We start from the raw sequence: 27,939 nt of genomic DNA on the forward strand, positions 1-27,939 counted from the left end.
ACACACACACACACACACACACACACACACACACACACACACACACAGTCTGATAGGCCCAGAGCCCTACTGTTAGTCTGCCCTCCCTCTCCAAGTCCATCCCTCCCCAGCCAAGACCTCGTACAATGTCATCCTCCTTGTTATAGTTGGCGATGTCCTTCCGGAGGGTCCGAATGATGATCATGCTCAGGATGCCTGAAACAAACGGGTGGGGAGAAGAGTTTTGAGTACTGCCAATACGGTCTCCTGGGCTGCATGCCCTCCTAGGCTTGGTGTTTTGCTGAGTGATGGCTGGGAACTTCCTCCAGTGGGAACTGGCTATGCAGCTGCCTCTCCTGAGCAGAGCTCTACCCCAGCTATCCAGACAAGGGCACAGGGAGGATCGCTCCCCTGGTAGGGGCAGAAAAGAGGGCAGGGGACAGGTGTGGGCAGCCAAAGCACAGTGCCCCCCCCCCCCCCTTTTTTTTTTTTTTTTTTTAGCACAGTGCTTTTTATTCCAGGGAGAACAGCACCCAGCTGCTCTGTGGCTTGGTCTTACTGACTTCTGTAGCCTCACTTCCTCCCAGACTCACCTCTTACTCTGCCCTGCTTGCCTGCTCCTTTTGTCATCCATTCACAGCCTCCTCTACTCTCACCTCCACGCCTCTACCGGGGCTACTCCTTGCTCCCTTTGCCTGCAATGCCCCACTCTGCCCCGACTCCCACCCCCGCTGCAAGACTCACTCTAGGCATCTTTGCCTTTCAACACACCAAATGGTTTGGAGGTCCCCTCACTTGTACCTCCACAGTAGCTCGTTTGCCTCTCTGGGCAGCACACGACAGTGGTTAAGAGAACGTGTTGTATGACCTCAAGCTAACTTAACATTTTAGGCTTAGCTCATGGAATCTGAAGGAATGAGAGGTTTGTAAAGTGCTTATTAACACAGCAGCTGGCCCTCAGTAAGTGTGAAATACAGAGCAGCAGGCATTATCTTTACTTCCCATATGATACTGAAATGACCAGTTTTACTCTACCTCTGCCCACTACCCTCCCCCTGCTCGCCAGCCTCTCACCAAGCCTGTCCTACTGCAGGGCCGTGGCCTTGCTGGACCAGTCCTTCCCCGGGTCTCTGAATGGTGGCTCCTCATTCAGAGAGGGTTTCTCTAAAGCAGCCTTCCACAGCTGGGCGTCTGGTCACCCTGTATCTGCTCCACAGCACTTATCACCCTCAGGTCTCAACCATGTTTTTGCTTTTTTGTCTCTCCTACCACCAGAACAGATTCTGTGGGGGCAGAGACTGGGCTGGACCCGCTCAATGCCACATCCCCGGCCTGTGGCACAGTGCCTGCACAGCATGGGCAACAACAAAATCTTGTCCAATGAATCAAGGAAGGTGTGCATGAAGAGATGTATCTGTCTCTCCCTAGGGAGCTCTCCAAGGTAGAGACTGAATCTTCTTCACCTCTGCACACCTGATGCCTACCACAGAGCCCTGATGTCTGTTTTGACCTACACTTGGCCCCCTGGAACACCCTAGAAGTCCCCCTTAAAGTAATGTGATGCCTCAGACCTTCCTCCCTCACCCTCTTGTCCTCTCTACCTTCCATCCCACAGATCTCTCACCTGATAGGAAGAAGACCACCACGACGGAGTTAATGATAGAAAACCAGTGGATTTGCACATCACTCATGGTCAGGTAAGTGTCCCACCGAGAGGCCCATTTGATGTCACTTTCCTGGAGGGTGGCAGGGGGAGGGGGAAGATAGGGTGGAAAAGAAGCACTTAAGAGTCAGGTCTCTTGTTAGACAATTCCTGCCCAGACCAGAACCCGCCTCCCCTGTCATGAGCTCCAGCCCCTTCTCACCTCCCAGTGTACAGAGTAGGTGAAGTACAGCTGATTCTCCTTGGTGGGGTCAATTTCCTGGGGCGAGGAGCTGGTGCCCTCAGGCAGGGTGCAAGAACTCTTCTCGTCTGCTTTGATGTCTGTGAGAGATAGAGACTCAGTCTGTTCCCGTGGGGGCCAGTGACACTACCCATGGGCTGTTCTTTGGGGGCGGGGGGGGGGGGCCCTCAGAGGCCTGCTGCTGGGACCCAGGGTCTGAGCAGAAGCAAGACAGTTGTAAAACTGTGCATCCCAGAGCCCTGACCTTCCTAAGGGCCGTTGGGGATGCAGAGAGGCATGTGCTGAGTGTGCAAGAGGGAGTCTGAGACCCTCATTTAATGTCTTCCTTCACTCAATTCAAACATTCACGTATTCACTCAGTCACCCTCACCAAACAGGAAAAATACCACCCATTCATGCTATCATGTTTTCTCATTCACTGTCTCCAAAGGCCCAACACTTCAGTAATGCAATCACTCAGATGCTTCGTTCTTCATTTACTCATCTGTTCATCCTGTTATCTGTCCACCAATTTAACACATAGTAAGAACCTACTACGTGCCCAGTACTGTGCTGGAAACAAAATGGGGAGAAAAGGAGACAGAGTCTCTAAACTCAAGGAAACAGTTGAGGGGAGAGATGATGTCAAAAAATCCCACGGCAAACGTAAAGCTGTGCTCACGACACTCACCAGAAGGAGGGGCAGCACAGTGCTCTGAAAGCACAGGATCTAGGTCTTACATGAGATTTCTGGGTATGACTGAAAATGAGGTTCCATAGCTTAAAAAGAAAAAAAAAACAAAGACAAAAAAAAGCCAGAAACCCACTACCACCTGGACCAAGGCCAGGCCTGCTAAATCCAAGTATGTCCCATGGTGAGCAAAGGCTGACAGGTGAGAAGCTGGACCAGGTCCTATCAGGCCTATAGGGCTAGAGTTGGGCTCTCAGATTCCTGCACAACTGTTGACCTGGGCCAATTCTAGTCTACGCCAATCACTCACACAGAGGAAGAGAAGCACAGAAACCAGCTGCCCGACCGCTCTGCCTGCCCCTTTGTTCTTCAACTGAGGGTAAGCTGGCTGGTTCTTATGAGAGGCCTAGCCAAGTCCCAGTGGCTGTGTGTTCTTGGCCAGGTCACCAATCTCTCTGAGTCTCTGGTTCCTCATCTATGATCACCACATACCTCCAGGGGTTGCCGGGAGGTGGTAAACTGGGAAGGTGCCAGGCCAGGACACAACAGATGGCAGCTCTCCCCTTGCTCGTCACCTTTTCTGATGGGAATGCAGTGACCCTACCTTGGCCGGGCCCATATAACACAGTGGCCTATCAGCCGTCTCAGAAACGAGTGTGAGAAGACCCTGGGTGTGGAAGCCCAGGCCCATCCAGCCCTGCCCCTCTGGTCACACCTCCCCACTCACCCTCCAGCCTGATGCTCTGGGGAATCACCTCGAAGCGGACGACGCGGTATGTGTGCTCCTGGTCCTCTTCCAGGTCCTCCCGGTGGTAGTAAAGGATGAACGAGAGGTGATTGTGCAGGTAGATCTAAAACAGCGATGGAGAGAACAAAATACCAGCAGTCAAGAAATAGCCAGAGAATCACCCCAGGTAAGCAGGTCCCTCCCCTCGTCCAGCATGCCGAGCTATTTCAACCTGCCAGAAACACTGCTCTCACAGCACTCCCCACTCAGAAACCCTCTAGGGGTCCCTGGGGCTTAGGCCCACCATTCAAGGCCTTCTATCATCTTCTCAGACATCTAGCTCCCCCGCAGTCTCCCCTGACATCTCCCTGCCCCGTGCACAGTCCCCACTCCGCAGCTGTGTTCTCACATCTGCTGCAGCTAGGACACCACCCGACTCCACTCAGCTCTAGCCTACCTAGTTTTCAAGGCCCACCTCCTCCATGACAACCTGAACGCACAACAAGCTCTTCTGAACTCCGCTGGCATCAGTCGTCATGGCGCCAGCACCATCAGTGAGCAGCAACTAGGACTTAAGATGCAGGGTCTACATGGTCAGTCCTCTTCCTAACTGGGATCAGAAGCCCTTTGAGGACAGGGATTATGCCTCAAAAGAAATGGTTTTGCCTTTTATTCCCCATGCGGTAGGAGTTCCGTTTAGAAAATTAGAAAGATAGGAGAATCACTATTACAACCATTGCCATTATCAGCATATTTCTCAGAGGCTGTGCTATGAAGCAGACACACAAATTATCTGATTTACACTGCATAACAACCCCAAAGGGCGGGTATGGCCATTACATACATTTTACCGACGAGGAATCGAGGGCACAGTGAGGAAATAGGTAGGCTCAAGGTCACTCAACAACTAGTAGGTGGTGGAAGTGAGATCCAAAACCCAGGAAGCCAGCATGCTCTAGACCACTACAAAGCTCTCTTTCCTACATACTGACGGAATTCTGTGTTTTTTCTTTTGTTTTAGTCTTATAAATGTGGAATCTAACTTTTTAGGGACTGTGCCTTCCACTTCCTGTGTAGCATCTGCCAGAGCCTTGCCCAAAGCACTCGGACTCTGACAGGCCATGCCTAGGGGCACTAAGAGAAAGCTGCCCTGGCCATCCTACCTTTGTGATAAACCTCTAGCTAAATATATCCTTCCCTGGGGCCCCAAGAGCTAGTGCCTTAAAGGGTGAAACTCCCACAGCCCTTCAGCCCGCCAAGACACCCTACCTTGTTGACATCCGTGAAGCCAAGCCGGTAGCCATGCTCAAACTGCACATCCTTTTCCTTCTTCTTGTCATCGCCTTCGCGGTTGGAGTAGAGCTCCAGCCGGGTGGCCACAGGCAGGTTATCGGCAATGCTGGAAACCGAAGGCCCGCTCAGTCCCTCTGGGCCGCCTCTCCCGTCAGTGCCCTCCCATCCACCAAGGCGAGGCTTGCAGGGAGCAGAGGACAACTTACAGGTGGACATAGTAGTCTTCCGTGATCCGCTCGGCCACAAGCCGGCTCTGTTCCACGGTCAGGGTCACTGGCTTGTTGGACTGGCTACACAGAACTTCACACTTCTTTTCGCTGTTCATTAGCACCTGGAAAGGGGTGTTGACAATCCGGTCCCCTCTCAGCACCTCTCCTGCCGTAAGAGAGACAGATGGATCTCAGAGTTTCAGCCCTGAGGTTGCTGAGGCCAGCAGAGCCACGGGGACACCGGGCTGACTTGCAGGGCCTCTGGCAGTTCTGCACCTGGCAGTCAATGCTCTGCCCTGTCTGTAGATAGCTTGCCCATCCTACTCCCACCTGTACGCTCCACCCCCGTTCTGCTCTACCACCCCCAGACTCTCCAGGGCACATCAAATATGCCATGTCACTCCATGCCTCTGGGCCTCATGTCATTTCCTTTGCCCAGAGTGCTACTTCTTGCCTCATGTTCCTGGGAAATTCCTCCTCACTCTTCAAGCTGTTTCTATTTCACCCTCTGGGAAGTGCTTTCTGAGTTCTTCAGGGCTGAGCCCGTCACCCTCTTCCCTGATTTGCCTCTGTGTACAGGCAGTCTTGTACAGTGGCAAAGACAGGACTGGCCACTGAACCTTGGCTCTGCCACTCACTATCTTAGCAGTCTTGGTTAAATTACTTAATCTCAACAAACTTCAATTTCCTTACCTGTAAAATGGGGATTATAATAGTAACCATCTCACAGGGTTACAATGAAAAATAAAGTACCAGGCACAGAGCAGGCAGACAACAAATACTATTTTTATCATCAGCATCACCTTTGCACCTTTCCATGTCAATGATGCGACTTTGCACAATGTGTTAATATATTACATTTCTGCGACCTCTGAGTTCTTTTAAGGGCCGACAATGTGTCCTATTCATTTCTGTGTCTTCAGATCCTAGCTCAGGCAGGGAGAGGAAGTGGACTGAAATCCAGCACCTGAGATTTTTTAGCCAAAACATGTTTTTACTTAACGAACTGGCACACCCTTTGCATGCCTGTTGCTTCAGAGGGGCCTCCGGATGTCATGCTAGCAGGCACTGAGCAGTTAGGGACTGTCAACTAAAACCGATGGCACTTTCATTCTGAACTCTACTAACAGTTCTTCTGGGACACTGTGAAACTGGGGCAAGCTGAAGACCCACCGAAGCCAACAGGCAGGACTAGCTCCTGCACGAACAACTGGTCTAACACGTGCTTCCCAGCATGGACCTGCTTGGATATGGCACTCTCTGCCTAGTCAGTCAGTCATTCCTTCAGTTGTTTGTTCATTCATTTGTTCATTCATTCATTCATTCGTTTGTTCATTTGTTCCTAACGTGAACCTAGTACTGGTTACGTGCTGGGCCCTGAAGATGCAATGTTGAACAGACATACTCATGGATTTTACAGTGTAGTGGGAAGACAGACTTTGGTTAAATCATCAGGATAACGAGACTACATTGTATAACAAGAGGAACTTGCTCTAGACATGGGGGAGCAGGTCTAGGAAAGTTTCTCTGAGGAAGTGATATTTGAAGTGAGCTCTAAAAGAAGAGAGGCGTTAACTATGTAACGAGACAGAGGAAGAACATTCTAGACAGAAGGAACAGTACATGCAAAAGCTCCTGAGGGTGGGAGAAGTGTGGTGAGTCTGAGACACCTGTGTGGTTGCGGTGCAGAGGGCAGGTGGGAAAGTGACTTAAGGTGAGCTCAAGAGATGGGCCAGAGCTGGACCTGGGGGCCTGGGGGCTGTGCTGGAAGTCCGATCTTTATCCAGGGAGCAAGAAACGCCAGTGAAGGGTTGCTAACAGCTGAAGGAAGACAGTATCTGATTCTGATGACAGAAAGATCACTCTGGCTGTTTTGTCAAGGAAACACAGAAGAGGCAAGGGACTGGTTGGGGCGATGCCAGTCAGTCATGCACGTAAGCGATGATGGTGGCTGGTCAGGGCTATGCTGAGGCTGGAAGCACGTACACAGATTCAGGAGCTACCGAGCAGGCAAAACTAGGGGACCTGATGCTGACTGATAAAAGGGATGAGTGAGGAGTGGTGCACATCAGGTAGACTGAGGTTTCCACAGCCGAGTGCTAGGGGGAAAACAGGAAGAAGAGCAAATTTAGACCGAAGGCGTTTTTTCAGTTTGGAGACGTCAGGTGGGTATGTCAAGCAGGAGGTGAGATATCCAAATTTAGGGCTCAAAGGCCAGGTCAGGGCTGTGGATAGAAGCTGTGAGTTGCTGGCCTGTGAACTGTGCGGCAGGGCACGAGCTGCGCCACCTCAGGGAGTACGACACAGCCATGCAAAGTAGCAGCTGTGACGAGTGTGGACGAGGCCACTCAGGAGAGGGTCTCCCCTTCTCCCCCTTTTAGAAGCCTAGTAACAGCAGCTGAGTCCATTAAACCCAGGGAGCGACTGGCCAGTGGAGAACAAGGATGCCAATAAGACACGTGCACGGTCCACTGTCGAAATGATTCAGGTCATCCTCTTCATTTCACAGACGGCCATGCTAGAACCAGACAGAGACAGTGACTAACTAGCCCATGATCATTCAAGGGGACTGTGGTAGTGCTAAGCTCTTGGGCCCCTTCCTTTACACCATGCCCTAATGCCCACTTCTTTTTAGTTTACAAGGAGCTCACTTGAGAAAAGGAAGGACATACACAGAGAGAAACCAATCTGCAGACCAAGCCAGCAGGTATCATTTCTTGATATTTAGAAATTAAATTTAAACCAAGAAAGAGGACATGCTGGTTTGGAATGGCTCATTTCTAATACAGAAGTATTCCTTTCAACCTTTTACAGCTGGAGCAGAGAGCCAGCCAGGCTGAATGAGCAACAAGCTATGAACGTGGACCCTCTAAGAGAGCCTGACATTGTACTCCAGTGCATCTGCCACAGACACTCCCTCGCACGCCATGATATGAACCTCCATCAGTGCGATCACCATGAGCACAGCCCTCAGACAGTCCAAATGAACCTTTCTGGGGAAGGCAGCCAGGACAACAGAAAGAATTGTCTTTAGAGTTAAAAAACAAAACCAAAAAAAACCTGGTCTAGTATCTCAGTTTCTCCACCTATTGGCAAGTCTTAAACCCCTGAAGCTGCTGTTCCCTCTACTATGAAATGGGGGTAACCATATTGGTGAATGACTGGGGCACATGACTTTACCTCCTTTTGTCTCACTTCCCTTACCTATGTTAAGGGGATAGTAAGGGTAGCTACCTTCATAGGGCTCTTGTGAGAATTAACTAAGTTAAAGCAGAGAAGGGCCTAGAACAATGCCCAGCTCCTAGAAGAGCCCTGTAAATACTAACGGTGGTGATGATGATAATGCTAAGTACAAGGCTTGCCATCCAACAGGTATATAATCAAGGAGGTTTCTGCTCCATTCAGGTAGGACACTTAACGTTGACTGAATCCTCCTGTGGATTCTGACACTGGGTCAGAAGTGGGAGAGATAGGAATGGAAGGCATGATCCCTCCACTCTAAGAGCCCCTAGGCCATGAAGGGAGCCACTCCTTCAAGACAGAATGATACAATACAGCAGGATAACTTTTGTACACAGAGGTTTCTATTTCTTTCTTTTTTAAAAAAAATTTTTTTAATGTTTATCCATTATTTCACACACACACACACACACACACACACACACACACAGTGCAAGTGGGGGAGGGGCAGAGAGAGAGAGAGAGAGAGACACAGAATCTGAAGCAGGCTCCAGGCTCTAAGCTGTCAGCACAGAGCCCGACACGGGGCTTGAACCCACAGACCATGAGATCATGACCTGAGCTGAAGTTGGAAGCTCAGCTGACTGAGCCACCCAGGTGCCCCAAGAGGTTTCCATTTCTATGAGGCAGGAACATCCCCCAGCTTCATAGAAGATATGGCAGAGGCTCAGAGAGGTTAAGATCACCCAGTGTCACACCGAGGTGCTGAGCCACGGGCTGCCAACGAGTCCACACCAGCTCATGGGAAGGGAGGAGCTGCTCTCAAGGGTCCGGGTAGCAAGGGGCCTGGAAGACAAAGCAGGTCACGTTTCTCAGACAGAGACAGGTGTTTGGGCATGGCATGGTGTGGAAAGAGAAAAGAAGCATAAGTGACAGGCAGGAGGGGCAGCCCAGACAGTCAGTGGAAATCAGCCCTGAGGCAACAGTACGAGGCAAGACTGAGGGCTGGGAGGTGCTGCCTGGTTCTGGTTAAGCTGACTAAAACATCTGAGCCATGGGTAGCCCTGACAGAGAAGGCAGCCCTTTCAGAGGCCTGCTCAAGAAAGTTCTCTCCTTTCTCCCTCCTCAGCTAAAAGAGGAAAGTCTCCTAAGTTCCTTGAGGTCAGGGACAGCATCCTTCCAAAACCAAGATGGGCACAGCGTAAGTACTAATAATTATGTCAGGAACAGAGGCTTCTGAATGAGTGTCTTTTGCTTTAAGTCTAAAATTCTACCAAATGAAGAATTATTTGAATTAGAATAAAATGGCTACTATTTATGGAACACATATGTCAGACACTGTGCTGGGTGCTTCACACATTATTTGAGGCAAGTCTTGCACAACCACTTAGCAAGAACTATGGTGATGTTTCTGCTTCCTTTAGGGCCAGAGGTAGTCACTCATTCTTTTAATTAAAAGCAGAGTAGGTTACAGAAGCCAAGAGCGACAGAAGGGAGTATCTAGAAATCAAGGGAGAGCCAGTCTGAGCAGTAGCCTGCAACTCTGAAGTCCAAACACATGGACTCCAAGCCCAGCTTAGCCATTAACAACATAACCAGAGGCAAGTCACTTAACCTGTAAAATAGGCATAAAAACAGCAACTACCTCCCCGGGGATGTTACGAGGATTGAATGAGCTGATATGTACGCAAACCACGTAGAATGGTGTCCAGCACACGGTAAAGTCAGGGTTCACGGCTATCACCATTACGCAAAGATCTGGCTTCCCATCTGCGACAGGCTGACAGTGAGAGAAAAAACTTACCGAGATTCTCTGCCTTGTAGGTTATTTTGCTGGGCTGGCAGAAGGGCAGCGAGTAGTATTCATAAGGTAGCTGGGTTCGAGAGCTGGTGAGCTTCACAGCCTGGTGGGAGAAGAGAGGCTGTTTGTTGTTCCTCAATCCAGAAACCAAGACAGCTGTTTCAATAGTTCTGCCTGTACCCACACATCGTTGGTATAGTCGGCAATATTATCAAATAAGCAAACTAAGTGCAGCAGATGCAACTGTAGTATGCTACACACGATAAAGTCTACAATTCTGATTTCGTGTGTCATTAGTTTTAAACTACATCACAGATTTTGTTTAAACTCATAACCAAATTCAAATACACTGAGAGTCTGATGTCCTTTGACCCTATAATTTCACTTCCGGGCATCTTTCCTAAGGAATAACTCCAAACGAGGATAAACTTTAGGAACAAAGAGGTCCACTCCTTGCTCATGACCACAGCGTGGTTACAGTGCCTACAGTTCCTCGAGCCCATCAGGCTCTGCGCCCGCTGCTCCTCTTGGTCCGACCCCGTGCCTGTCTGGCTCCTTCTCACATTTAGGTCCCAGCTTACGGCCCCTCGTCTGGAAGTCTCTCCCCAACTATTTCATCTAAGGGAATTCCTTCATTTGCTGTACTCCAACATGTGTAGTTTCCCAGGTAACAGGTCTGATACAACATAGTTATTTTGTTTGCCTGTTTTAAAAAATCAGTTTCCCCCACTAGAATTTAAGATTTAAGCTTCATGAGGGCAAGGACCTACAGAGCCAGGCACACTTGTAATGTTCATTAAATGTTTGCTGCATGACAGAAGAGAGGAAAAATGGGAAAACAAGTATAAGCCCCCACACCGGTCAGTAAGCCATAATATACTCATCCAATTAAATATCATGCAACCATTAAAAATGAGGTTTAAGAAGACCATGAAGGAGAATGTTTAGGAACTGATACATGCACACAGACTATTGCTCTGAAAACAGTGACAGTCATAGACAACACCAAACCGTAGGTAAACAGAACAAAATGTCGCAAAAAAAAAAAAAAAATTCTAGTCTACGGGTACATAAAATTATCTTTGCTATTTAGAAACTATCAACCATTCCTCATGCATCAGCTATAAAAGGACAAATAATTTTTAGAATCCAGGTCCACAATCCTTTTTTAAAATTCATGCTTTGATATGGAGGTTCCTTAAAAAATGAAAAAATAGAACTACCCAACGACCCAGCAATTGCACTACTAGATGTTTATCCAAAGGACACAGGTGTGCTGTTTCGAAGGGGCACATGCATCCTTATGTTTACAGCAGCACTATCAATAATAGCCAAAGTATGGAAAGAGCCCAAATGTCCAGTGACAGATGAATTGATAAAGATGTGGTGTATATATGTGTATATATACATATACACAATGGAATATTTCTTTAAAAAAATTTTTTTTAATGTTTATTTACTTTTGAGAGAGAGACAGAGAGAGCACAAGTGGGGGAGGGGCAGAGACAGGAGGGAGGGAGAGGGAGGGAGACCCAGAATCCAAAGCAAGCTTCAGGCTCTGAGCTGTTAGCACAGAGCCTGATGGGGCTTGAACCCACACACAAACTATGAGATTGTGACCTGAGCCAAAGTCAGACGTTTAACTGACTGTGCCACCCAGGTGCCCCTATATACAATGGAATATTACTCGGCAATCAAAAAGAATGAAATCTTGCCATTTGCAACAACATGGATGGAAGCAGAGTGTACGATGCTAAGCAAAATAAGTCAGGCAGGGAAAGAGAAATATAATTTCACTAACATGTGGAATTTAAGATATAAAACAGATGAACATAAGGAAGGGAAGCAAAAATAATATAGAAACAGAGAGGGAGACAAATCATAAGAGACTCTAAAATACAGGGAAAAAACTGAGGGTTGTTGGAGGGGTGTTGGGCTAAATGGGCAAGGGGCATTAAGGAGGACACTTGTTGGGATGAGCTTCGTGTGTTGCAAGTAAGTGATGAATCACTAAATCCTATTTCTGAAATCATTATTATACCATATGTTAACAAACTTGGATTTAAATTAAAAAAAAAAAAACCTCATGCTTTGAAATTAGGAATTTATTTAAAAAAATTTTTAACGTTTATTTTTGACAGAGAGAGAGAGACAGAGCATGAGTGGGGAGGGGCAGACAGAGAAGGAGGCACAGAATCAGAAGCAGGCTCTCTCTGAGCTGTCAGCACAGAGCTCGATGCAGGGCTCAAACCCATGAACCACGAGATCATGACCTGAGCCGCTACCTGACTGAGCTACCCAGGAGCCACAAAAATTTTTATTTTAAAAGGGCAGGGTGGACAATGCCCTCCAGCTGAGTCTGGAGCAGTAGCCCATATTTAATGACTATCTGTGTAAAGAAATGCAAAAATGTTCATACTAAGTGGGATAAATAAAGTCAAACACTTCAGGCCAAGTCTTGTCTATAAGGAACTTACAAAAACTGGGTTTCAGAGCTTTTTAGATGTCGGACTAAGAGACAGAGGACATCTATTAAGCGTTTCATGAATTGCTTGAGACAAAATGGCCAAAAAGTTACTGTCTTTTAAATTTTTTTTTTTTTCAACGTTTTTTTTTTTTTTAATTTATTTTTGGGACAGAGAGAGACAGAGCATGAACGGGGGAGGGGCAGAGAGAGAGGGAGACACAGAATCGGAAACAGGCTCCAGGCTCCGAGCCATCAGCCCAGAGCCTGACGCGGGGCTCGAACTCACGGACCGCGAGATCGTGACCTGGCTGAAGTCGGACGCTTAACCGACTGCGCCACCTAGGCGCCCCAAAAAGTTACTGTCTTTTAGAACAGCCTGCTATTTTGTGTTTCTTCCATTCTCTCTTTCTGGATAATCAAAAAAGAATCCACATTGCAAAGAAACTGAGCCCCACCTTTATGTTCCCTCCCACCCTCCCTCCCCCAACCCAAAGTGCGCCCTCTTCCATCCCCAGCCTGGCAGGACTGGAAGCCAGAGCCACCCTCTCCTCCCTGTGCCACAAGCTTTGCTCTGGAGGCAGCTTTTGACAAAAGCACTGAGAGGAAGGGCACTGTAGTAGTTAAGAGATGGAGCAGTTAAGAACTAATCCTACTTCTCTGTCTCCATATGACCTTGGGCAAGTTGGTTTACTTCCCTGGGCCTTGGTTTCCTGATCTATAAAATATACAGTAAATCTGTAAAATATACAGTATCTGCCTCAGAGCGTTCCTGGGCTGGGGGGGGGGGGTGCGGAGAGGGAGGAATTGTGAGTTAAATCAGGCATAATGCCTGGCATGTACATAACCCTCAATAAACGTTACTTTAATTACTGTTCCTGAAAGTAACAGTCTGACCTCCAAGGAATAGAGATGCTCACAATAATGCAACACACCTAATGTTGCATCTACTCATTAATTACTGCTTAGTTCTAAATGCAGATGCTTTTTAACATATTTATATGCTCTCAGACATACTTATACACCCTGCCAGGCTATGTATTAGGAGCTGGTAACACAGCAGTGATTGAGACAGATAAGATCCCAGCTCTTTTACAACTTGATTCATAGCAGTTTTCGTTTTTTTTAAAAAAACAAATGTATTATTTATATATTTATCCTCTTCACTGATTAACAACTCCTGGACAATCACAAACTGCTTGTATGTGATGCCCCAAATAAGCATGACACATAGCAATCTGTCATTTTGCTAATACCTAAAATGTGGTGTCAAACAAAGGGGCCCATACATGGTGGCACATCAGGTAGACGGCCCTTTGTGACCTTCTTGTCTTCTGTTTCTCCTTTTGGACACCGTGACGCTCAGGAAAGGATACAAACTTGATTTTCATGCAATCTTACTGAGTTGCTTCTGCACAGACCAGTGAAGATGTGGTTCACATCAACACGATAACGAGGCAGGAAATGTACGTTTATTTTAGGAGCAGGATTTATTTTTGGAACTAAGTTTTGTTAGCCCTTTTTACAAAATCACTAAGGATGTGAAGGACTACTCAAAACTTTCAACTACTCGTTACTTTGCCAAGGAAGGAACAGTGTAGTAGTCAAGTAACTGGGGATTTACAGAGGCGAGGGGATGCCAAGTGCCCTACACGGTCAACACTGTACAGGAAAAAAAAGACCCAGAAAAACACCAAAGTATTAAGAGTGGTTATATTTGGGTGATGACAGAGGAGAGACCCTTTGGCTGGGAGCCCGTGCACAAGATTACGCCCCTTCCCTGCCCTCCCTGGTGGCAGTCCATATCCAATGACTGGTTCACTGGGATACAAAGAACCAGTCCTCTTGCCTCAACTTGGAACAACTCTGAAGGGTCGGCCATTCCAGTTCCAGAGCTTCCCGCAGGCCTCAGTGAATCCCTCTGCCCAGTCCTGCTTCCCTCGCTCCCTCCCAAGCGCTGACCCTGAGAGCCTATCCAATAAATCTGTACCATATCTCTACCTTGGAGTTTGTACGGATCGAAAAAGATCCACCACCAACCCCTAGCCCTACTTGGGGCTCTGAGAATGCCACCACCAGTACACTGTTAAAGAGCCACTAATCAAAGTGCCAGCCTGCCCACTGCCCCTGACCAACCATATTTTAAGAGACTCGTTCCCCACCCTGGCTAGTTGACCGACCGACAGGTGGACATCTAGCTTGAAAAGCAAAGGTGTCTGGTGGGATGGCTTCTCTTTACACTTGAATTGTTCATGCACCAATTTGCCTTATCTATTTACCATTGATTCCACTATTTATTTGGATCTGATTCATTTTTTAAGGAAATACATTTATTTAAGAAGCTAATACTATTATCACTATTAAAAATGGAAAACCAAGAACAGCCATAAAATCATGAGTTGAAGTAGTAGCTATATTTCTTAATACACATTAAAAGAAAATAGCTATTAAAATAAATCGTATTTGTCAACTACTTGAAATCACCTCATATACCCCCACTCAGATAGGTAGTACACAGTTTAGAAAAACTGAACTGGGGAATCCAGCTGTGGCAAAATCTGCAAGCAAAAACACAGAGCCATATACGATAGGCTGTGTATGTGTGGACAATGTGGGTTATGCAAGAGAAACTGGTGACTGAGAAGAGAAGGGGAACTGATGAAAGAGGGAGGCAGAGGTGCCACAGAGGAGGCAGCCGGTTGAGAGAGACAGACAGACAGATACACACACACACACACACACACACACACACACACACTCACACACTCACAACTAGGAACAGGGACACACGTGAGGATGAAAGTGAGAGAGAAACACAGGCCTGGCCAGAGCCAGAACCAAAGAGAAAGCCGGAAAGGGACACAGAGAGAACACACTCCCACAAGCAGAGTTGCAGACAGGGGAAGGGAGAGAGATGAAGAGGCAGAGTGCCCGGAACGGTGGACTCTGGATAGCACTCCCCTTCCAGCCAAGCAGCACGCAGCGGACTCGCTTTTTCCCAGGGCGACTGGCACGGGCTTTTGTTCTCTGCAAGCTTGGGCCTATCTCACCAGGGCCCTCCAGCCAGGCTGCCAGCACAGAGGCTCCAACAGCCCAGAAACGCACCTACCTTGATTTCTACAGGGTCGTTCTGGTGGAAGTTGATTGGTGCAACCCCAGGGACGTAGAAGGCGTGAGAATCACACGCGAGCGAGAGAAGCAACAGGGACCACGGCAACCAATCCTGCTTGGAAGAAGAGAGGCTGTAGTCAGAATGGGGGAAAGAAGCGAACATCTCCCTGGGGCAGGTCAAGTCATAGCACCTTCACGTCTGCTTTACCTGACCCAGTGTCATCCCTACTCTGTAAGTGCTGCCTTCCACATGCCCCCAAGAGTCCCACACGGCACCGATCTTGCACTTCTGCACTTCCGGAAATGAGTCAAAAATGAGTGAAGTAATTAACATGGGGACAAAAGGGAAGACTGCCATACAGGAGCCACACTTCCCCACTTCCGGATCAATGTTCTTTCCACCATGTCATGTTGTATCACTCTTCAGTATAGCTAGCAGGAAGCTAAGCTCCACAATGTTCCACAAATTCCCTTTTTTCTATGTAGCAATGGGCTTACTTTGTCAGGAAGGTCCCATATCACCAATACAGCTTCATACACGCCTTCTCCAAACTGTATGGGCCTCATCCCCTGCCACTCTCCTCCTCACTCAGTTCCAGCTATGTTGGCTTTCTTGTTGTCTCTTGATAGCAGGCCCTTCTCTACCCCTCAGGGCCATCCCCTTTACTGCTCAGAATGTCCTTCCCACAGATACATGCATGGCTAATCTCATTCCTTATTTCATTCAGGTCTCTCTCAGATGTCACGTCCTCAGAGAAGCCTTCACTGACAATCCTATCTAAAATAAGCATCCCCACGGTTCCCATTACCCATTCTCCACCCCCCTTGCTTCATGTCTCTTCATGGATAATTATGTACTTGATATGTACAATATGCATGTGTTTATTTGTGCAGTCTGTCCCCTTCCACTTGAATGTGATCTCCGTGTGTCCCCAGTGCCTGGCACAGAGCAGGCACTCAGTAAATGACCTACCTGCAGGATAGTCACCTGAGAAAAGACAAGAGTGACCAATTACTGGCCTCAAGAAATGCACTCCATTGAAACATCTCTTTCCCTTAACAACATGCTTCACCCCCTCAAAGAACTAGAAGAGTTTCCTGATTCTCTCTCTCCATTTGGTCTAGACAAGGGACTCTTGTCCAGACACCCGGATCACAGATTCACTAGTGTTCCTGCATCTGCCCTGTCTCTCTGCCCCCTGTACTGTCACAGCATTTCAGACCCTTGTTTCCTCTCACTGGACACAGCCTTCTGATCACCTTGCCTCCACAGCCCCTCCATCCTTCAAGTTACCAGCACATGCACGCACACACACACACACACTCAGATGGTTATATGGAGTCAGAATTGCTCAGGGGGCTTGCCAAAAATGTGGCCTCATCTGCATTCTTACCAGGAGCACAAGCTGAGAAAAAGTGGCTTTAATAGTTTAAGGTTCTGAGCTTGGTGCACTTTTTGTAGATGCATAGCTTGGTTAAAGCCTTAAAAAGAATATATTCAGAGTGTTCCCCCCCCTCCCAATTTGCTGTAAATGTTTGTAAGTATCTGCCAGCTTGTTCATTATGAAATTACGAAGGAACAGTGCGACCCCAATAAAAACAGTGAAAGATGACTATGACAGCTGTACTGTACTTAGTAATCAATGGGGTCAGGGGTTAACAGCAGGATATTTAAAAGAAATGACCAGACTAGAAGGTAGAGAATTATCAATGGGGTAGGATTCTGTATAGAAAAACAATACTTTCCCCTTTCTGTCCCTTAAAAATTTTTTTAATTTTATTTTTTTAAGTTTATTTATTTTGAGAGAGAGTGTGTGTGTAAGAGAAGGAGGGACAGAGAGAGAGAGGGGGAGAGAGACAGAATCTCAAGCAGGCTCTGCACTGTTAGCACAGAGCCCGATATGGGGCTTGGACTCAAGAACCATGAGATCATGACCTGAGCTGAAACCAAGAGCAGGATGCTTAACCAACTGAGCCACCTAGGCACCCCAGGAACTTTCAATTTTAAAGTAAATTTAGATTTATAAAAGAGTTGTAAAAATACTATGAGAGTTCCATGTACTGCCCAGTTTCCTCTAATGTTAACATTTTACATAACCACAAGCAGGCAAGGCTTTTAAAAATAACTAGCTTAAAAATGTTTTGAAAAAGTAGCACATACACAGTAAATAATTCACACAGTACAAATGGATATACCGTGAAAAAGAAATCTTCCTCCCACTTGGGCTCCCTATAGACAACTGCTATCACCAGTTCCTTGAAAATCTCTCTTAGAGACATTTTACGCACTCACAAAGGGAAGGGTGTAGTAGTATGAGTTTGTCTTGAGTACAACAACAACAAATAGGATTTATTCTCTCTTTTTGTGATGGAAAGCCTACGGACCCAGGCTGGCTACAGCATCTGATTTCCTCTCCATCAGACAATTTCCTCTAATTGACCTGTTGTGAGAAGATTATGGCCCTTCCTCTTTGGAGCCCTGTGCTAGGCCTCATTGGTCAGTCTGTAGGAATGTGAGTGCTTTGAGTCAAAGAAACAAATCAGGTCCTCTTTCCCCTAATTCCTCTTTCTACTTGAATTCCAGTTCACTAAATGCAAGGAGAACAAATCCTGCAGTTCTGGCACAAACCGCCCCACAAATGTTGTTTAAAAAACAAAAACAACAAAAACCACCTGTGAATTTTTGAAAAACGAGGCAGAAGACAGACCATCCTCACGCAAAGATACTATCAACATACCACACATCAATGGATCTTAGAGGAAGGATCAACCGATGAAAAATGGCAAAGGCTATTTCCTTAATGTGCCATCGTCTTTGAATAATACAAGCTGGCAACCAAAAGCAATTCAGAAGTTCAGTTGAGAATTAAGGGCTGCATCAAAATGACACTGTCAGTTTTAGATATTAAAATGTCACTGTTTTGATATTCTCATATGGCTGGAGGGATAATTAACTAGAACCCTTCTGGATCGGGGGGCAATCTGGCACTCCATCAAAAGCCTTCCCCCTCCCCCCCAAGCACATACTCTTTGACCCTGCAATTCTACTTTGAGACATGTTAAAAAAAAATATGGCAGGAGCACCTGGGTGGCTCAGTTGGTTAAGTGTCCAACTCTTGATTTCGGCTCAGGTCATGATCTCATGGTTCGTGGGATAGAGCCCCATGTTGGGCTCTGTACTGACAGCTCAGAGCCAGGAGCCTGCTTTGGATTCTGTGCCTCCCTCTGTCTGCTCCTCCCCACTTGTTTTCTCTCTCTCTCACTCTCTCTTTCTCAAAATAAAAAGGAAAAATTATTTAACAAAAGAAAAATATGGCAAATATGCCAAAATGTACACAAAAGGATGTTCAATATGGTGTTATTTAAACTGTGAAATTTTCACTAAAATAGCCAATATTAGTGGAATAGGTTAAATTATAATGTATCCACTTACCTATTTATATACTCACTAAAAAGGAAATATTTCTTGAGTGGGAACATTTAAGCTTTAGATCTAAGTAGAACAAGCAGGGGATAGAACACTGCATAGCAGGATTCTCCCCTTTTTAAAAAAGTTACCTTTGAGAAAATGTGTAGCAGGCAAAACGGGCTCTGGGTGTAATGGACTTTCTTCCTTTTTTTATATCTCTATTTCTAACTTTTCTTAGGGGATTATAAAGCATTTATATCAATTAAGAAAAATAATAAATTACGCAGAAAGACAAAATCACCCTTCTGAACACCTAGGGTAGAGTAATTCTAGGTCGGTATGGAAGGACTTGCACCTGCTGGCCCAAGATACCTTTCCATCAGCACCTTCCACCTTTTGTTTCTAAGCCTTCAGGAAATCCAAGATTGTCTTGGCCCTTAGTGAGCAGACTTGGTCAGGTGAGGCTGCCTTTAAGCCTCTGCTCAAGCTGTTTTTCACACCTGCTCTCACCTTATTCAAGTCTACCTACACTTGAAGGTCCAGTTGAAATGTTCTCCAAGACCCTCAGATCTCCACAAATATGTCAAAATGTACATAAAAGGATACTCACCATGGCATTATTTAAAATCGTGAAATTCTGGAATATACACAATTTCCTTTTTAATTACCTAGTTATATACTACTTTAATAAGTATATAACTGGGTAAGTGGATACATTATAATTTAACCTATTCCACTAATACTGGCTATTTAAAATTTTTTTTTTAACGTTTATTTATTTTTGAGACAGGGAGAGACAGAGCATGAATGGGGGAGGGTCAGAGAGAGAGGGAGACACAGAATCTGAAACAGGCTCCAGGCTCTGAGCTGTCAGCACAGAGCCCGACGCGGGGCTCGAACTCACCGACTGTGAGATCATGACCTGAGCCGAAGTCGGACGCTTAACCGACTGAGCCACCCAGGCGCCCCAATACTGGCTATTTTAGTGAACAACTTCACGATTTCAAATAATGCTGTGAACATCCTTTTATGTACATATTTTGTGGAATTATTCTTTCCCTTTCTTTTCAAGGTACCTTGTAAGTATCTCTATGATGTCACTAGAGGCAAGAGAATGGAAACTACCCAGTACCCAACTTTCACATCTATACATGTTCAAGGATTAGTGCTTATGTTATTTGGCCAATACTTAAATCTGCGCTTGTCTAAGGCACTACTATAGTACATTTCATGCTGAATTGTGGTCATTTAAGCTTCTGACATCTGTCCACCTGCACTAATTACTTGTCTAGCCATGTTATGGGAGTACTCAAACTAATAATAAGCGTCAACCAACCTCTGATCTATAAAAATATAAAACCATCCACTCACATAAGATTGAATGCTATGGGTTTTGTTTTGTTTTTTAGTAAGCTTTATGCCTAACATTGGTCTCGAACTCACAACCCTGAGAACAAGAGTCGCATGCTCCATGGACTGAGCCAGCCAGGCACCCTGGAATATTATGGTTCTTAATCTCTGCTGTATCCTTAAGAATCTGATTTTTTTTTTTTTAATTCTTAAATTTAAGGAGTTCTTGATACCTCCTACCTTTCCGCCTGTCCAAGGATCTAGTTTGAGACTCCTGGAGAATATCTATTACCCCTATACCCTATCTGTACATCTAGGATAGTGGTTCTCAACCCTGATGCATATCAGAGTAAGCTGGGAGTAAATGGATTAAATTCCCAATCAAAAGGCACAGGTTGGCTGCATGGATAAAAAAAAAAAAAAATAAGATCCAGCAATATGCTGTCTACAAGAGACTCGCTTCAGATCTAAAGACTCACGAGGGCTGAAAATGAAGGGATAGAAAAACATATTCCACATAACAAAAAGAAAGCAGGGGTAGATATACTTCTATCAGACACTACAGACTTACAGTTTAAAATTGTGTCTAGAAACAGAGAAGGTCACTGTATGAGAAAAGGGTCTATTCAACCAGAAGATATAACAGTTATATCTAAGTTAGAAACATATACACATCCAATATCAGAGCACCTAAATGTATAAAGCAAATACTGACAGATCTGATGGAAGAAACTGACAGCAATACAGTAACAGTAGGGACTTCAATATCTCGCTTAAAATAATGGCCAGAACATCCGGACAGAAAATCAATAAACAGCTGACTCAAAAAACACTACAGACCAAATGGACTTAACAGACACATATGGAACCTTCCACCCAACAGAAGAAAACACGTTCTTCTCAGCTGTACACAGAACACTCTCCAGGACAGTTCACATGTTAGGTTCACACAACAAGTCTTAACAAATTTAAGAAGACTGAAATCATTCCACATATCTTTTCTGATCATAATGGAATGAAACTAGAAATCATTAACAAAAAAATGGGAAATAAGCAAATATGTGAAAACTAAACAACACACTCTTGAACAACCATGGAGTCAAAGAGGAAATCCAGTGAGAATTTAAAAGTACCTCAGACAAAAGAAAATAAAAAGACAACCTACCAAAACTTATGGAATGCAACAAAACTAGTACTAGGAGGAAGTTTACAGGGGTAAACAACTACATTATACATTTATATATCTCAAAAAGCCTAACTTTACATTTCAAGGAACCAGAAAAAGAACAAATGAAGCCCAAAGTTAGCAGAAGAAAGGAAATAATAAAGATTAGAACAGAAATAAATAAAAATGAGGATTTTTAAAAATAGTAAAAAACAAAACAAAACAAAAATAACCCCACCCACAACAGAAATGTGTTGGCTTTTTGAAAAGCTAAAAATTGACAAATGAAACTAAACAAAATTTAGCAGCACCAATGAGAGAAAAAGAGGCAATGCTCAAATACAATCAGAAATGAAAGAGGAGACATTATAAAAGGTGACTCAGAAATAAAAAGGATCATAAGGGACTATTATAAACAATTATACACCAACAAATTGGGTAACTTAGGAGAAATAGAGAAATAGGTAAATTCCTAGAAACACATAACCTCCCAAAACTGAATCAAGAAAAAACAGAAAACTAAAACAGACCAATAAAAAAAGGGGGGGCGGGGGGTTCAATCAGTAATCAAAGAGCTCCCTTCACAGGTGAATTCTCCCAGACATTCAATAAATAATACATACTAATCCTTCTTAAACTCTTCAAAAATAAAAGAGGGCATAATTCTGAACTCATTTTATGAGGACACCATCACCCTGATACCGAAACCAGACAAAGATACCACAAGAAAACTACAGGCCGATAGCCTTGATTAACATAGATGCAAAAATTCTCAGTAAAATACTAGCAAGCTGAAGCTAATGGCACATTAAAAGGAGCATACACCAGGGGCACCCGGGTGCCTCAGTCGGCTAAATGTCCGATCTCAGTCTAAGTGTCTCTCGGCTCAGGTCATGATCTCACAGTTTGTGGGTTTGAGCCCCGCGTCGGGCTCTGTGCTGACAGCTCAGAGGCTGGAGCCTGCTTCGGATTCTGTGTCTCCCTCGCTCTCTGCCCCTCCCCCACTTCTGCACGCACGCTCGTGCTCTCTCTCTCTCAAAAATAAACATTAAAAAAAAAAAAAAAGGAGCATACACCAAAATCAAGTGGGATTTATCCCTGGGATGCAAAGATGGTTCAACTTAAGCAAATCAATGTGATACACCACATTAATAAAATGAAAGGAAAAAAACCCCACATGATCATCTCAATAGACACAACAAAAGAATACGACCAAATTCAACATCCATTCACAATTTAAATTCTCAACATAAAAGATATAAAAGGAACTTACCTCAACACAATAAAGGCCATATATGAAAAGCCCACAGTTAACATCATTATTTCTTGCTAATCAAAAATATATATATGTGTTCTGAATTTCCCCTCTCAGAAAGCCAGATACCGGACCTTTTTGCCTTACCTAATACGTGATTTGAAGCCAAGGCAGAGGATTACAACCTTCCGTAGTCATGAAGCCAATTAAACCTAAGAAGTTACTCCAGTTCTACCTTCTTGTGAAACAGAGATACTGCCCTGGACAACTAAGGGGCTCCCTGAGAGCTTAAGGCTGCAGACAAATGAAAAGCAAATCCTGAAAGGCTTCAATACGCTTCTGTTCCAAAGTCTCGAACCCATAGCACAAGTACATACACCAAAACCAAAACCAAACAAAAAGACACAACAACAACGACACTACTCACCCTGGTGGAAAACTCAACACGAAAAAGCAACAAGCCACAGAGCCACTGGGCACCTACCAAGTAAGTACAAGGCACTGTGACACACAGTCCTTCCCACTTTACAAATACTGACTGGTGCCATTCTCACAACGACAACTGCCTGGGGATTTCTGTCACCATCTCACAGACGACGACTGCCAGTTAACCCGAGACTCCGAGATTAAATAACTTGACCCAGCTGAGAAGGCAGAGGAACAGGGATGGTCTTTTCAGGCAGGTGAGCTGCATTAAGAGATGACGAGCATGTAAGGACGATACTGATCACAAGGGCAGCCAACACTGAATGCTGGTTACGTTCTACGAAATACTAAAATACAGAGCTCTCCAAACTGGTACTGGAGAAGGCAAAAAAGACTTAAACAGACAAAATGAAATGGAAGTGTTAGAAGCAAATATAGATATACTTTTAAACAATCTTGACATGGAAAGTTTTCTAAGAATGAAACAAAATCCAGAAGCTAGAAAGAAAAAGGATATATATAGGAAAAAGGAAGAAAAATGTACAATTATATACATTATAGACAAAGAAAAAGACAATTTGGGTAAAAATATTTACCATACACCCAACAGAGGATGAATTCCTTCAGTATACCAAGCGCTCTTACAAACCACTGAAGGACAAATAACTGAAAAGAATATGCATGGGCAGTTAAAAAAAAAATTCAAAAGGCCAAACAGAAATTTAAAAATAATTTTAAAAATGCAAGTCAAAATAACAACATCTGACTTTTTTTTTTAAATTTTTTTTTTAATGTTTATTTATTTTTGAGACAGAGAGAGACAGAGCATGAATGGGGGAGGGTCAGAGAGAGGGAGACACAGAATCTGAAACGGGCTCCAGGCTCTGAGCTGTCAGCACAGAGCCCGACGCGGGGCTCGAACTCATGGACCGCGAGATCATGACCTGAGCTGAAGTCGGCCGCTCAACCGACTGAGCCACCCAGGCGCCCCACAACATCTGACTTTTTACCTATCAGAGTCACAAAGCTTTAAAAAATCTGAATACACTAGATATAGGTAAACTGGTGCAGTCTTTAGGGAAGGCAATTTAGTAATATATACTTAAATGGAAGGTAGAACTATTTTTGAAGGACTGCCCACATAAGTTATGAAGTGTAAAAAAATATAATGCACAGCAGTGTGTGTATAGCATAATCTCATTTATCTAAAAAAAAATTTTTTTAAGCATGCCAAAGACATCATAAGAAAACTACAAATCATCCTCATGAACACAGATGGAAAAAATTCTTAACAAAACATTAGCAAATCATATCCAGCATATATAAAAAGGTCTACATGGGGCACCTGGGTGGCTCAGTTGGTTGAGTGTCCAACTCTTGATTTCAGCTCAGGTCATGATCCCAGGGTTGTGGGATCAAGCCCCATACTGGGCTCCACACTGAACGTGGAATCTGTTTAAGATTCTCTCCTTTCCTCTGCCCCTCTCCCCTGCTCCTGCATGCTCCCTCTCTCTCTCTAAAAAAAATAAATAAATAAATAAATTATACATCTTAACCAAGTGGGGTTTATCCTAGGAATACAGGAGGGTTGGCTTAATATCAGAAACTCCATGTAATACCCCATATAAATAAAGGACAAAAACCACACAATCTTCACAAAAAGCACTTGACAAAATCCAACACTCATGATAAAACCTCTCAACAAACTAGGAATAGAAAGGAACTTCCTATTCCTATTCTAAGAGCAGCTATGAAAAACCCACAGCCAACATCATTCTTAATGGTGAAAGACCGAATGATTCCTCCCAAAATGATTGATAAGGCAAGAATGTCCACTTTTGCCATTTCTATTCAACACTGTGCCATAAATGCAGACAGTGTGCACTGAAGCAAATAATTAAAGACACCCATACTGAAAAGTAAAGGAGCTTTCATTTGTAGATCACATATTATATATCTAGAAAATCCTAAGGAACCCACAAAACAACTATTAGAACTAATAAAGTGAGCAAGGTCAGAGACTACAAGGTAAACATAAAAATTAATTGTATTTCCACATACTAGCAATAACCCCAAAATTAAATTAAGAAAATAGTTCTATCTGTAATACCTTCAAAAAGAATAAAATATTTAGGAATACATTTTTAAAAAAGACTTGTATACTGAAAATTACAAAACATTCTAAGTAATTGGAGAGATGTTCCATATTCATGGATTGGAAGACTCAATATTGTTAGGGTAGCAATTCTTCCCAAACTGATCTATATATTCAATGCAATCCCTATCAAATTCCCAGCAGCCTTTTTTTTTTTTTTTTTTAATGTTTACTTATTTTTAAGAGACAGAGAGAGACAGAGTATGAGCGGGGGAGGGGCAGAGACAGAGAGAAAGACACAGAATCTGAAGAGGCTCCAGGCTCTGAGCTGTGAGCACAGAGCCCAACATGGGGCTTGAACTCACAAGCCATGAGATCATGACCTGAGCCGAAGTCGGACGCTTAACCGACTGAGCCACCCAGGCGCCCCCCAGCAGCCTTTTTTGTAGAAATTGAAAAGTCGATCCTAAAATTTATATGGAAACACAAAGGACTCAGAACATCCAAAACAACTTATAAAAAGAACAAATTCTAAGCTTATTATAAAGCTATAATAATCAAGACAGTGTGGTAAGGATATACATAAAGACCAAAGGAACAGAACTCAAAGTCCAGAAATAAAGCTATATGTTTAAATTGATTTTCAACAAGGTTGAGAAGGCAATTCAATAGGGAAAGGATAGTCTTTTCAACAAATGGTTCTTGGACAACTGGGTAGCTATCTGCAAAAGGAGCCTCACACCATACACAAAAATTAACTCAAAATGTATCTTAGACCTGAATACAAAAACTGAAACTTCTAGAAGAACAGTAAGGAGATAATCTTTGTGACCTTGAGTTAGGCAAAGCTGTCTTAGATACAACACCAAAAGCACAATCTATATTTAAAAATTTGATAAAATGGATTTCATAAAAATTTAAAACGTTTACACTTCAAAAGATATCATTAAGGAAATGAAAGATATGGGCCAAGAGGGTACTAAGCTAAGTGAAAGAAATCAGACAATGACAAATACCGTAGGATTTAACTTGTATGTGGAATCTAAAAAACAAAACAAATGAACAAAACAGAACCAGACTCATAAACACAGAGAACAAATCAATGGTTGCCACAGGATATGGGATGAGGGGGATGGGCAAAATAGGCAAAGAAGATTAAGAACTATAAACTTCCAGCTATAAAACAAATAAGTCATGGGGATGTAAAGCACAGCATAGGGAATACAGTCAATAGTACTGTAATAACTTTGTATGGTGACAAACGTAACTACACTTATAGTGGTGAGCATTTCATTATGTATATAAAATATCACCATTCTGTACAATTGAAATGAATACACTGTAGGTCAACTATACTTCAAATTTGAAAAATTTGAAAAAAAAAAAAGAAAACGAAAGGTCACAGACAAGAAGAAAAATCTTTCTAAATCACATATCTGATAGAAGACTTGTATCTAGAATATATAAGGAATTCTTATAACTTAATGATAAGACAAACAACCCAATTTAAAAATAGGCACTAGGGGGCGCCTGGGTGGCTCAGTTGGTTATGATCTCGCGGTCCATGAGTTCGAGCCCCGGGTCGGGCTCTGTGCTGACAGCTCAGAGCCTGGAGCCAGCTTCGGATTCTGTGTCTCCCTCTCTCTGACCCTCTCCTGTTCATGCTCTGTCTCTCCCTGTCTCAAAAATAAAAATGTTAAAAAAAATTTTTTTAAATAAATAAATAAATAAATAAAAATAGGCAATAGATCTGTATATACATTTCACCAAAGATGTAGGAAAGGCTAATAAGTACATGAGAAGATGTTCAATATCATTTGTCATTAGGGAAATGCAAACCAAAACCACAATGAGGTAGACCACACATCCCTAAGAATGGCTAACCTCAAAAACAGACAATAACAAGTGTGGACGAAGATGGGGAGAAACTGGAACTCTCATATACTGATGAGAGTGTAACATGGTACAGCCATGGGAAAGTTTGGCAGTGTCTTTAAAAAGCTAAACATAAACCTAGTATACTATTCAGCAGCTCCAATCCTAGGCATTTACCCAAGAGAAGAGGAAACAGTAGTCCATACAAAGACTAGTACATGGGGGCACCCGGGTGGCTCAGTCAGTTAAGCCTCCAACTCTTGATTTCGGCTCAAGTCACTATCTCATGATTTGTGAGATGGAGCCCTCTGTCACTGGCAGGGCAAAGCCAGTGCCTCTGACACTCAGAGCACTGACAGTGCCTCTGCCACTGGCAGGGCAAAGCCTGCTTGGGATTCTCTCTCTCTGCTCCTCCCCCACTCGTGCTCTTTCTCTTTCAAAATGAGTAAATAAACATTAAAAAAAAAAAAAAAAGACTTGTACATGAATGTTCTAACAGCTTCAATCACAAAGTCCAAAGTTGACAATCCAAACACCATCAATTGGTGAATGGAGAAATAAAATGTAGTAGTCACTCAATGGAATACCATTCAGTAACAGAAATGAGGGAACTACCAATTCATGTTGCAACACTGATGAACTCCATAAACATTACGCTAGGTTAATGAAGCCAAATGCAAGTCTATATGGTATATGATTCCCTTATGCGAAATGCCCAAGAAAGGCAAATCTAGAGACAGAAAGATCAGTGGCGGGCTGGTGTTCGAGCAGGGGTGGTCTCCAAGTGTCATTCCCTTGGCTGGAAGGGAGCCTGCTGGGGTGACAGAAATGTTCCAAAACTTTGTGTCATTGTGATGACGATTGCACAAGTCTATACATTCGCTAAAACTTACTGAATTCTACACTTAACATCAGTCATTTTATGGTGTTAAATGACACCCTTATAAACCTGAAGAAAAAAATAACCAGCTCAAGGGAGGCACAGAGGGAACAAGTCTGGCAATAGAATGGCAGTTGTTGAAGCTG

General features: G+C 44.1%; 1 protein-coding gene across 3 annotated transcripts in view; it reads right to left on the minus strand.

Annotated features, from left to right (window-relative positions):
- Window positions 1-27,939, minus strand: part of TM9SF4 (transmembrane 9 superfamily member 4) — a 53,522-nt gene that overhangs the window by 16,513 nt on the left and 9,070 nt on the right. For all 3 annotated transcript variants that reach the window (XM_049650021.1, XM_049650018.1, XM_049650020.1), the window contains exons 2-9: window positions 15,337-15,450; window positions 9,767-9,866; window positions 4,780-4,948; window positions 4,550-4,679; window positions 3,281-3,404; window positions 1,845-1,963; window positions 1,604-1,715; window positions 125-195 (exon numbers count right to left, since the gene is read on the minus strand). In XM_049650021.1, coding sequence (XP_049505978.1) covers window positions 125-195; window positions 1,604-1,715; window positions 1,845-1,963; window positions 3,281-3,404; window positions 4,550-4,679; window positions 4,780-4,948; window positions 9,767-9,866; window positions 15,337-15,450 — 939 coding nt within the window. The remainder of the gene's footprint in view (window positions 1-124; window positions 196-1,603; window positions 1,716-1,844; window positions 1,964-3,280; window positions 3,405-4,549; window positions 4,680-4,779; window positions 4,949-9,766; window positions 9,867-15,336; window positions 15,451-27,939) is intronic.

This window comes from Panthera uncia (genome assembly GCF_023721935.1).
Source record: "Panthera uncia isolate 11264 chromosome A3 unlocalized genomic scaffold, Puncia_PCG_1.0 HiC_scaffold_11, whole genome shotgun sequence".
NCBI lineage: Eukaryota > Metazoa > Chordata > Mammalia > Carnivora > Felidae > Panthera > Panthera uncia.